At 40.4% G+C, this 11,909-nt stretch overlaps 1 protein-coding gene across 4 annotated transcripts in view; it reads right to left on the bottom strand.

Moving 5' to 3' along the window:
* The window catches only part of Phf20 (PHD finger protein 20), a 171,073-nt gene that overhangs the window by 17,238 nt on the left and 141,926 nt on the right, over nt 1–11,909 (bottom strand). For all 4 annotated transcript variants that reach the window (XM_004630988.2, XM_023714919.1, XM_023714917.1 and 1 more), the window contains one exon: nt 8,707–8,806. In XM_004630988.2, the coding sequence (XP_004631045.1) occupies nt 8,707–8,806 (100 nt within the window). The remainder of the gene's footprint in view (nt 1–8,706; nt 8,807–11,909) is intronic.

The following is an 11,909-nucleotide window of genomic DNA, read 5'->3' as shown; positions in this document are numbered from 1 at the left end:
TACACATAAAAATAAATAAATAAATAAATTCAAATCTTAAAGTGAGAGTAGTGGTGCAACTTGTGCTGTAACCCCAACATTCTATTGCTTCTCACCTTTTGGCTAAGATCAAGTGTAATATCTGTTCTTATCAGTAATACCAGCATTATCACTTGGGAGGCTGAGGCAGGAGGATCATTGTGAATTCAAGAACAGCCTGGGCTACAACATGAGCTCAAGGCCAGCTTGAACTGCTTAGGAAGACCCTGTCTCAAAAAAATCAAAAATTAAAAATTAATGGGCCAAGGATATAGCTCAGCAGCATAAGCACTTGCTTGGCAAGTGCAAGGTCCTGAGGTCGTTCCCCTGTACTGCAAAAATACATAAACAATGAAAATAAATAAATAATCAAATCCTGGGATACCTTCTCTACCTAAAACCACCCACAGCAGAAAATCCAAGCTTTACTTCGGCTTACTGAGACTCCTTCCTGTCTTTCTTCCCCATTCTTATGGTGGCCTCCTTTCAATTATTTTTGGAGACAGTCTTGCTGTGTGGCTCAGGCTGGTCTTGAACTCATGGCAATCCTGCCTCAGAGTCAGTCTCCCAAGTGTGGGGACTGCAACCAGGTACACCACACCCCAGCCTATCTTTTCATTTCCTTGAACACAAAAAACTCTTCCAGGCTTCACCTCTGGTCTATTATTCCTTTGTAGGGCTGGCTCCTTACTATCTCCCAAAGTTCGGAGGACCTTTTCAGAGGCCCTAGTCACTCCCTCTCTTCCTACGTTCCCCCTCACAGAATCATCTCTACCTACCACAGTCTTGATTGTTTAACTCAAGTTCTTTGGTTTGTTTTGTTCAGTTTTTTAAAAATTTATTTTATTAGTACATTTTAGATATACATAATAACACTCATCAAAGGGAACCTGTACCTGATATGTCTTGCTTTTCTCCCCATTCCCCTCCCCTTGTTTCAACTCTTCTTTTCCTCCTCATTTACAAAAATCTTTGCTTCCATTTCTTCCTTATTTTTCTTGTTCCTTCTTTCCTTTCCCCCTCCCGTGTTCCCATTCTCATTTCAACATTTTATTGCCATTTCCTAATATCTATCACATATTTTGGCCTTTATCACTTATTTGGTCATTTTTCGGTTCTCAAACCAGAGAAAATATGACATTTAAACATCTGTATATAATTTATTCCACTTAATAGTACCATCTTAAGGTGCATACATTTATTTACTGAGGAATGTCTCAAATACCTTTCTTTATGGTTGAATAGTACTCCATTGCATTTAAAAAAAAACAACCCACATTCTTTATCCATTCATCAGTTGATGGGCATTTGGGCTATTTCCTACTGGACTGTTAGCTATTACAAACTGTGCTGCTATAAACATATGTATATATTGCTGTGGAATGATGCTTTTAATTCTTACAGGAAAATATCAAGAACAAACAGCTGGGTCAAACAGAACCTCTAGTCCTAGTTTTGTGAGGATTCTCTACACTGATTTACACAGTGGTTGCACCAGTCTACACTCACACCAACCATAGAGAAGGGTTCTTTTCTCCAGTATTTGTTATTGATTGATTTCTGGACAACAGCCATTCTTTCTGGACTGAGACAGAATCTCAGTGTTGTTTTAACTTGCATCTCTTGAATGAACAGGGATGTTGAAGATCTTTCAATATTATTTATTGGCTGCTTCTACTTCTTCATCTGAAAAGTGTCCATTTATTTCAGAAGCCCATTGTTGGGCTGGGTCTTTAAATTTGGGGGATCTCATCTTTTTGAGTTCTACATACTCTAGATATTTATCCTTTGTCTGAGAAACAGATGGCAATTTTTCCCCTACACTGTGGGTTGTCTCTTTACCCAGTTGGTGGTTTCTTTCCCTGTGCAAAAGCTTTTTAATGAGATGATATCCCAGTTGATTCGTTGTGATAGTTCCTGTGTGATCAGAGTTGTGTTCCTAAAGCCTTTGCCTACACCAGTCTCTTTAAGAGTTCTACCTATTCTCTCTTCCAGCAGATTTAGTGTTTTAATAGTCAGATCTTTGATCCATTTCAATTTGAGAGTTTAGTGCATGACACAATGGGTCTAGTTTTAATCTTCACCATGGGGAAAGCCAATTCTGTTTTTGTTTCTTTTTAAGGCAAGGGCTTGCTATGTAGTTCAGGCTAGCCTTGAACTCACAGAATGGCCTCAAATTTGTATCAATCCTCTTGCTTCAGCTTCCTAAATGCTGGGATTATAGATGCACACCATCACACATGCATTATTATTTTTTTAAAATATTTCTGTCTCCAAGGACCAGGAAGAATACAAATCAATTTGTTCACTGTTGTGGTCCCAGTGCCTAGCAAAGAGCATCTTGAATTGATGAAAGAAAAGCACTTACTGCTATTTGTTTCTCAATAAAATAAAAAAGAAAAAAAGAAAAGCAACTGAAGGACTTCAACTATACCTAACTGAAGGGAAAAATCAGAACCTCCTGTCTCCTCTGGATGTCTGCTAACAGTCTAGTCAGTTAAACAACAGAATTGGAAGGCTTCAATAATCTTGCTCATTACTGGGATCCTTCGGAAAGACTCACAACAAGCACAGGAGATGCTGCAACATTTTCTTACCCAAAAGCCCACAACAGCTTCTAATCAGATGTTGTTACCTTGTCAGTAACTACTAAAACCCTGAAATAGGCCATATTATTGTAGGCAGCTTAATTAGATAAAAATATTATAGGTAAGCAGACAAGGCTAGACCCTCAAAGGAGCCAGTATGGAAGACACGATACCTTGTAACTGTGGGAAAGACAGGCAATTCCACTGTGGGCCAGACCTCAGAACAAAAGATTAAACAAATGCACCCACATATCTCCCTAGAGATGGACATCAGGGACTGACATTCTAAACAGGTATCCATCACCTTGAAAAGGCCAACAAGAGTCACTAACCCAACCCCTACAGGAAAAGCTCCAGCTCTGTATTCATGCCTGCTTGCAATGTGACTCATTTTCCCATTTGATCCCAATTTAACCAATTTTACCTAAGCAATTACACTTATAATCTTATTGGTTGAGCATAGTTTTGTCCCACCTCACACCTTGCCAGTTCCTATATTTCTCACCTCAGACCCACTCACCTTGTAGTTTTGCTCTGTAAAATCATTTAAAAAGGCAGAGCAACCCACTCAACTCCCCTTCTGTCCTCTCGCTGACAGAAGTTTTCTTTCCCTCATTAAGTATATTCTGCTCTTAACCTCTGCTGTTCCTAAAATTCATTCTTTAAGTCTAGAAAACGAACTAATCCCTGGTACTTTTTAGGTTGGGAGCCTCCCCTCTATCATTTGGAGGTCCCACTGAGATCACTGGTTGTAGGTAAGAGTTTGCTTTTGCTTCATAAATTCTGTATTGGGACTCAGATTACAAATTTTTATGCTTCAAATTTTGATATGTCTTTGCCCATTGCTTATAAGTGCTTATGCTTTGTTTCTTCGTTTTGTTAAAATGTTTGTAAATCTACATTAAAACATGGGGAAGAAGACTGGACATGGTGGCACACACCTGTAATCCCAGCTCTTAGGAGGCTGAACACAGGCAGCTCACTATGAGTCTGATCCATGTAGTGAGACCCTGTAGACCCCGTACTAAATACAAAATAATAATAATAATAATAATAATAATAATAATAATAACAACAACAACAACATAGGAAAGATATAAAGAAAGATATTAGATCAGTGGTAATTCTTAAGACTTGGAGGTCAGGTTTCACTGGGACAGACTGGCTCTGATCCTCCTCTATACTCCACATGAAATGTCAAGCCTGTTCTGCTTCAGTTTTCTTTCCAATCTCTTCCTCCTTCTACTTTCCTTTTTTAGCAGCATATAAAATTAGAAAAAAAGAACACTACACTGTTCCAACTAAGTTAAGCCCATTTTAAAAAAAAGAAAGAAAGAAAAAGCTTTTGTTAACACCAAAGATAGGGAAGTCATTTTAGAGGGACACATATCCTGTCTCTGGGTCAGATATGACATTGGAATGTTATCCATCTTGGAGAACACACATAAAAGCCATGCCCTGGCTTAGTGTTCTGGACAGGTCTCCCTCAAGAGACAACCTGAGACACAGTAGAGAGAACCAACTTCTGGATGACACCAGAAGGAGCTATCTCCAAAAACAGCACACTTATGAAACCAAAACACTTTTAATCTAAGGAAAGATCTCTGACCTTTCCTCTTCTCCTAGGTCTGGTTCTCATTTATGTTGAGTAAGAAAAGTACTTTGATAATAAGTTGTAGACTTTAAAAGCTTTATTGTAAACTTATAGGGCTGACAAGATAGTTCAGTGGACTAAGCACCTACTTAGGCAAGCACAGAGACCAGGATTTGATCGCTAGCACCACATGCTGCACCGACTCCACCCCTAGCACACTGAGCTGGCCACTGAGACTGGGTATGATGGTGCACGCCTGTAATTCCAGTACTGGGGAGACTGAAAACAAGAGGATCACTATAAGTCCAAGCATAATGAGACCCTGCACCAAACACATGGAGGAAAAAAAAAAAACTGTGTACTTATAGCGCTGGGTAATCTTGCTCAGGCATTTAACCTTTATAGAACTAAGCTGTCACTCTTAAAGTAGAAGACAGGTTGTCCCAGCATCTCTTTGGTGAATCCCAATAGAAGCCAATGGCTGATAGAAACTTGGGCAGAGAGACAGCTAGATTCCTTTCTAGAGACTGATCTCTATTGTGTGGGCCAATAGAAACTGAGAACAACCACGGAGTCGTGGCCAATACTACTCTCTGGGAAATATCCAAAGATGCTTGGGTGGAAACTGGCTCCTGACCACTGAAAACTCTCCACTTACCTTCACACTAACTTCTCTGCTAGTAAACTAGGAATTCTCCCCTAAACTTTTCAGTTGCAATTTACACTTCATAGCAGCTAGCAGAAAAATGATTCACATTTGTGCCTGACTTGAGATAAGAATAAAAAAGAGATTTTAGTTTTAACTAATGTGCCTTTACCAACATGTAAAATATGATTGTTAGATATATTTATTATACATTTATATTTAACCTCTATTATTACTCTTCAAATTCATTCTTCAATTTTAGAAAATACAAACTCATCCCACATATCTTTCAGGTTGGGAGTTTCTTTCCCTGATGTCCATATAACCCCAAGGTTCTTGGTCTCTCTAGCTATACTAATGTACACAGTGGAGATACACTATGATTCTATAAGTTTAACCTGTGAGCTTCAAAATTTAAATAAAACATAGTCTTGTCCTGTTGCTATGAAAGGGTGTATAGGTGACTAGGTAGAGAACACAAGTGTTTGGAGACTTCGTTGCCCTAGTGCACAGGACTAAATTCCTACAAAGATTGTTCTCTCTGTCTCTAGAGGTGATCAATTGCTTTTGTACCTGGGAAGTGCTTTACTTCCATCTCACCTTCCATATATGCCCTCTTCCAAAAAATAAAAAGCAACAGTTCATTATAAAGTTATGTTTCCTCCTTTAGATATTCTTATCACCAGAATAATTGTAACTTATGCTTATAAATGTCCCATGGTTCTCATGTTTCCCACCTTAGAACCATTTCATCTCATAATTTTGCTCTATAAAATCCCTAGAAAAGGCAGGGTCCTTGGCAACTCACTCAGGTCTCCTTTCTGAAGCTTCCTTTCTCTCAATAAATATGTTCTGTTCTTAACCTCTATTGCTCTTCAACTTCATTCTTTGATTTTAGAAAACACAAACTCATCCCATGTCCCTTTCAGGATGGGAGTTTCTCTCCCCAGTGTCAATATAACCCTACCAATGTTCTTGGTCTCTCTAGCTATACTAATGTACTACACTTGATCTTAGCCAAAAGGCCGAGAAGCGATTATACTAATGTAAACAGTGGAGATATACTATGATTCTATAGAAAACACTTTATGTAACCTTTAAGAAATGCATTTGTAGCTGGCCGTGGTTGTAATCCCAGTACTCAAGACACTGAGGCAGAAAGATCACAAGTTTGAGGCCAGCCTGGACTACACAGTGACCACAAGGTCACAGAGGACTATGGAGTGAGACCCCCATCTCAAAAACCAAAAGAGGCCGGGGAGACCTCAGCTCAGTGGTATAAGCGGCTGTCTAGTAAGTGCAAGGTGCCGAGTTCGATCTCCAGTACCAAAATAAATACATACATACATACATACATACATACATACGAGGGATGGGAAGATAGCAGTCTAAGTGCCTGCCTGGCTAACGCAAGGACCTGCATTCGATCCCTGGCACCACATGCTGCACCAGTCCCATGCCAAGCTGGCTACTAAAACTGGGACTGGTGGCGCACTGGGGAGGCTGAGACAGGAGGATCACTATGAGTCCAAGTTACATAGTGAGACCCTATATCAAACAAATCTTTAAAGAAAAGAGAAAGAAAGAAGAGAGAAGAAAAAAGAGAAAAAGAGAAACAGAATCTGCTAGCTAGCTAGTGACACACATCTGTGATCCTGGGACTCCAGAAGCTAAGATAGGAGGACTGACAAGAGTTTGAGGCTAGCTTGGGCTACAAAGCCAAGAGCCTGTCTCCAAAAATACTTTTAAATTAAAAAACAACAACAACAAAAAAAAAGTATATAAAATTTAAGTTCAGAAAGTGCACATGACTTAATGAAGATGGTGTGTGTGATTTCTAAAGAGAGAAAAGTGGAAAAAAGACAAGGAAAAAAAGATCTTGAAAAAGTACCCCTGGGAGCCCCTACAATCATGGGGAACCTCAGAGGCATCTGCTACAGGCAGTGGCCCTCCCAGTAGGAGTCAGAGAAGGCGCACCTGTTTTTACAAGACAACGGTCAGAAACAACTGATTCTCATCCCCCACCTGACATTAGCCAGGAGTGACCCTGGCTCAGTCACATCCCTTCTGGGCCTGTTTACTGACTGCACTCAGGATAAAGGAACAAATGGAAGCAGATTCTTTGTCATCTAGGGAATAAGCTCACATCACAACAGAGGCCTCCCAGCCTGGACAGTAGACCATGCTTGTTGAAACCACGATGGCCAGACCTTCCTTTTTTTTTTTCTTTTTTCCCGGAACCAGGGATTGGACTCAGGCCCTAGTGAGCCATCTCCCTGGCCCCAAGACCTTCCCTTTACAACCAGCAAAACTGAGAGATGTGGCCCTGCAGGCCAGTTCTCATTCCCATTGTTTAATGGGTTCAAAAAGTCACCTCTGGGCATCCATTTTCTTCCTCATAAACAAAACAGAGGGTAGACAACCTACCAGCCCCATTTCACAGGACCAAGAAAAATAAGAGAGATAGTGGTTGCCAAATACTGTCAAGTTATAAGGGAATCAACACACTAAAGCTGACAGACACCTCATAGGTGGTAAGGGGAGATGATACCATTGTCTCACTGATAGCAGGACAGCTATAGGATTATAAGCCTCTGTCTCAGTTACTGTGTTCTCCTTGCTGGGACAAATACCTGATACCCAATATGAAGGAAGGAAAGGTTTATTTAGCTCACAGTCATTGGAGGTTTCAGTTCATACTCACCTGGCTCCCAGGCAGAGTGGCACATGGCAAAGACTGGCCATTCATGGCAGTGGCAAAGAGCAAGAGCAAATGGGAGTAGCAGCAACAACGGCAACAGACAGCAAATCTGTCTCCTTGCATTCCGGCTATCTGTCCCAGGCTGGGTATAGTACTCATACCCATAATTCCAGTAGATCATGAGTTAATCACAAATTCTAGAAGTCCACCCCATGACTACATGAGACTTTGGGGGGACAAACAGACAAAAACTGTAACAGTCTCCCATTCTAGACAGAAGTTACAGGTGACCTGTAACTGTGAAACCAATCATGCTACACCAGGTGACAATAGTCTCTAAGCAGCCATACCTCGCCCTTACCCTCTAGGCCATATCTCCTTCCACATAGCAGCAATGCAATAAAAGGCAGGTGCTATCACTGGTAGCACAGGCAGATTTCTAACCTTAAAACAGCAGGGTCCACACACCAACCCTCCAAAGTTTTCAGAAAAGAAAAAGGTGCTTATTATAACAGCATATAAGCAGAACTAAAATATAGAGATGAGCAGGTTCCTGAGCAAAGATGGCAGGCTAATGACCAGAGCACCCAATATCCTTTTTTGGTTTGTTTTTTTGATCACTTCTCAACATTTTGGCTAAGATTAAATGTCTTAGTTTTTTGAGACAGGGTCTAGTTTTGTATTTCAGACTGGCCTCAAACTCACAACAATCCTTCGGCCTCAGCTTCCCAAGGACTGCAATGACAAGCAAGCTCCACCACACCAACTCCCAATAGCCTTTATAGAGTTTTAGGCAGGCTAAATGAAAGCTGCTACACAACACTGTGATTATTATGAACAATATCAAACATGTACTTAAATAAATGTGAGAAGTTAGATATTTCATGATGCTTTGTTTTTTAAACCACAAATAAACATAAGGAAATGTTTCAACTCAAGGCCAGGCCTTCTAGGTGAGCCTCTTCATATCTATTCTTGTACTGCTAAGCTAAGGAAAGCCAGACATCAGGTGGGCCAGCAACAAAAGCACTGACGAATGGGAGCCCAGTTGATGTCAAAGAAATGCATCTCAATATCATAAACACTTAGGATGTTTCACAGCCAGCTGTGCTAAGGAAGACTACATAGTGTTAATATTCCTGACTCCGGAAATCTCTACCTGGTGGGTCTTGGCAAATATAACAGGTGTATTTCTCAGGCACATTTTCTTCCAGTAATCCCATGCAGACCCCATGCTGCCAGCACTGGCACTCTTCACACTGTTAGAATTAAAGCAACAAAAATTAAACTCAGAAAATATCCTGCATCTATAAGTTAAAACTTTGTGTGTGTGTGCGCGCGCGCGTGCGCGTGTGTGTGTGCATGTGCATGCACGCACGTGTTGGAAGAGAGGGAAGAGCAGTCCTTGCAGACTCTACTAAAATGAGCTGCAACCGCACATCTGAGGTCATTGACCACATGGGGTGCTATATTTACATTAATAAGTTAAAAATCAGTTCCTAAATCCCATGAGCCACATCTGAAATGCCCAACAGCTACCTGAGGTTAGCAGCTATTGTAGCAGACAGCACAGCATGAAGGACATTCAAATGTACTGAACAGTGCCAATCTCAGAATGAGATTCTAGAGGTTTTCACTATCCTAGTCACACTATGAATGAAAGTTGTTCAAATCCTTAGACAAAGACTAACTTGAAATAACAAAAGGCTGAACTTGACTTCTGGCTGAGGCATTCATTCACTGTGTAACTTTGCACAGGTCACTCTACTTGCTTCTCTACTGCAAAATAGAATACTATTCCTACCAATCCATGAGCTGTCTGAAGCCACTATAGAGCTGGGCACAGAGCTCTGGACAAGCCAGTTTACTTGGAATCCCCTGAAGTGATCATGAGTTAGCACTTTGCATTTGTTCTCACTAAGCCTTACCAAAGGTCACACAGCTAATAAGAGACAATGGTGAATCAGAACATGAGCCTGGATAATTACAACTAGCTCTTGTGGCACCTAGGCTCAACTGCCTTCCTACGTATTAGGGAGTAAGCATAGAGGACAGAAAGCATAGGGGACAGAAGAGAGTGAAGAAGTGGACAATGAGGGTGGCACTTTAGTGATATTTTGATAGCTAGATATAGCAAGTCTAAAAGACAGGTTCCCAAAGATGCTTAGGACACTTCAAGCAATTCCAGTCCAAGCCCCCAAACCTTAATACCCAAATAATAGACATTGGAAGTGGACTATGAGCTTCCTAACATTATCTTGATGGGGGTCGGAGGGTCATCAGTCTTGCAACAAGGCACTAGAAATCAAGCTCAAACATTCACTAGGTGTCTCACAGGTTCACAGCACCAAGGCTTCCCTGGCTGAGCTTGAATTCTGGCTGAGGCATTCATTAACTGTGTAATTTTGCACAGGTCACGCTACTTTGGTCTTGTTTCTCTATTGCAAAATGGGATACCATTCCTGCCAATCCATGAGCTGTCTGAAGATAAACAGAAAGCTTCCATGAAGCTAAATGACCAAGGCAGATCTAAAAGATTTCAGATAAGATCTGTTCCAGAAGCTATAATTTACCAATGAGAAAGCTAAAGTTCAGAGAAGAGAAGCAAACTGGGCAAGACAATAGAGGCAGTGAGCAGCAGAAAACAGACTACTAATTAAGAATAAAATTTTGTTTCGATAATGACTTTGTCTTGAGAACTAGAACTTACCAAAGATGAATCAGGGCCAGGGATATAGCTCAGTGGCACAAGCACCTGCTTTACAAGTGCAAGGTCCTGAGTTCGATTCCTGATACCCACAAAACAAAAGAAAATAAAACAGAAACCAACGATCAATCAAATACAGCTAAGTTTCAAAATGCACAATGACAGCTTTTTTCATGTGGGTCTAGCTATATACATTATTCACTTTTAAAAGTTTACATTCAGGCTGGGCATGGTGGCGCAACCTATAATCCCAGCATTTGGGAGGTAGTGTCCAAGGATCACTGCAGGTTCCACTGCAGGTTCAAGGCCAGCCTGGGCTACACAGCAAGCTCAATAAAAATAACAAATTTAAAACAGATCTTTGAATCACAGTGCCTCTCCTGCCCCAGCCTCCCAAGTGCTGGGATTCCAAGTGTGTGCCTCACACGCAGATCTCTATAAAAACAATTTTTAAGTATTACGTGAAGAGCAGAGATAAAGTCATGGCATAGTGCATTCCCCAGAGGGACAGTAAGAGTAAACACTATAAGGAATCATTTCTCCTTGGCTAATATACAAAAATATTGTAGCCCCCAAATAAATTAATAGCTTTGCGGCTAGGCAGATTTCTAAAACAAACAGCCAAGGAATATGTGAAAAGAAAAAGCAATAAGACTATACTAGCCCTACCAGCTATATTAAAATTATAAAAGTGTAACAATTAAAATTATATAAGCAAATACATAGACAGATGACTCAAAGGAAAAGAATGTAGAAGAGACCAAATACATATAAAATGAAGTAAATATAGGCAGCACTTCAAACAGTGGAGCATGGAATTAGGACAACTGGTAGACTAAATATTTATGTTGTTTAAAAAAATTAATGAACCTTGGGGCTGGGGAGATGACTCAGTGGAACACATGCTTCCCTGGCAAGCGCAAGGGTTTGAGTTCAATTCCTGGTTCCACAAAAAAAAATTAATGAACCTTCAGAAAAACTAGAAGAAATGGTAAGAGATGCTGTTGCGCTTCAATGTTTGTTTCTACAACGCTAGGAACTGAACACAGGGCTTCACATTCACTAGGCAAATGCTTTGGCAGGTGCTCTATTCTTGAGCAACAAGCTCAGTCCCAGGTGTCAAAGACTTTATTAAAGAAAAGTTAAAAAAAAAAAAAAAAAGTTTTGGGTTTTTTTGTTTTGTTTTGTTTTGTTTTTTACTTACTCAGGTTGCCTCAAGGGCAGGTCTGGTAAGGTATGTGGAGCTGAGGATCGAACCGTGGTCATCTGCATCTGACTGGGTTTGCCCAAGCAGGCGCTTAAACAAATGAACTAACCCACAAGCTCCTGTATTTTTTTTTTTTTAATTTGTTATATTTGACCTCATAAAAAACAAGCAAAACATCTGTAAGACATTAAAAAGATATAATTAAAAAGTGCCAAATATATCTGTAACTATTAAGTCAGCCCATACAAAAGCTCTATAAAAAACTTCTTTAGCCAAGTGTGCTGGTGCAGGCCTGTAATCGAAGCACTCTGGGAAGATAATGCAGGAGGACTTCCAAGTTCAAACCAGTCTGGGCAACTTAGTAACTTAGTGTAATCAACTACCTTAATACACACACACACACACACACACACACACACACACACACACACACAGAAACAAGGCAAAA

This window comes from Octodon degus, unplaced genomic scaffold, assembly GCF_000260255.1.
Source record: "Octodon degus isolate 3935 unplaced genomic scaffold, OctDeg1.0 scaffold00037, whole genome shotgun sequence".
Lineage (NCBI taxonomy): Eukaryota > Metazoa > Chordata > Mammalia > Rodentia > Octodontidae > Octodon > Octodon degus.
Note: the sequence above shows the minus strand (reverse complement) of the source record. Positions and strands in the feature narration are given on the sequence as shown.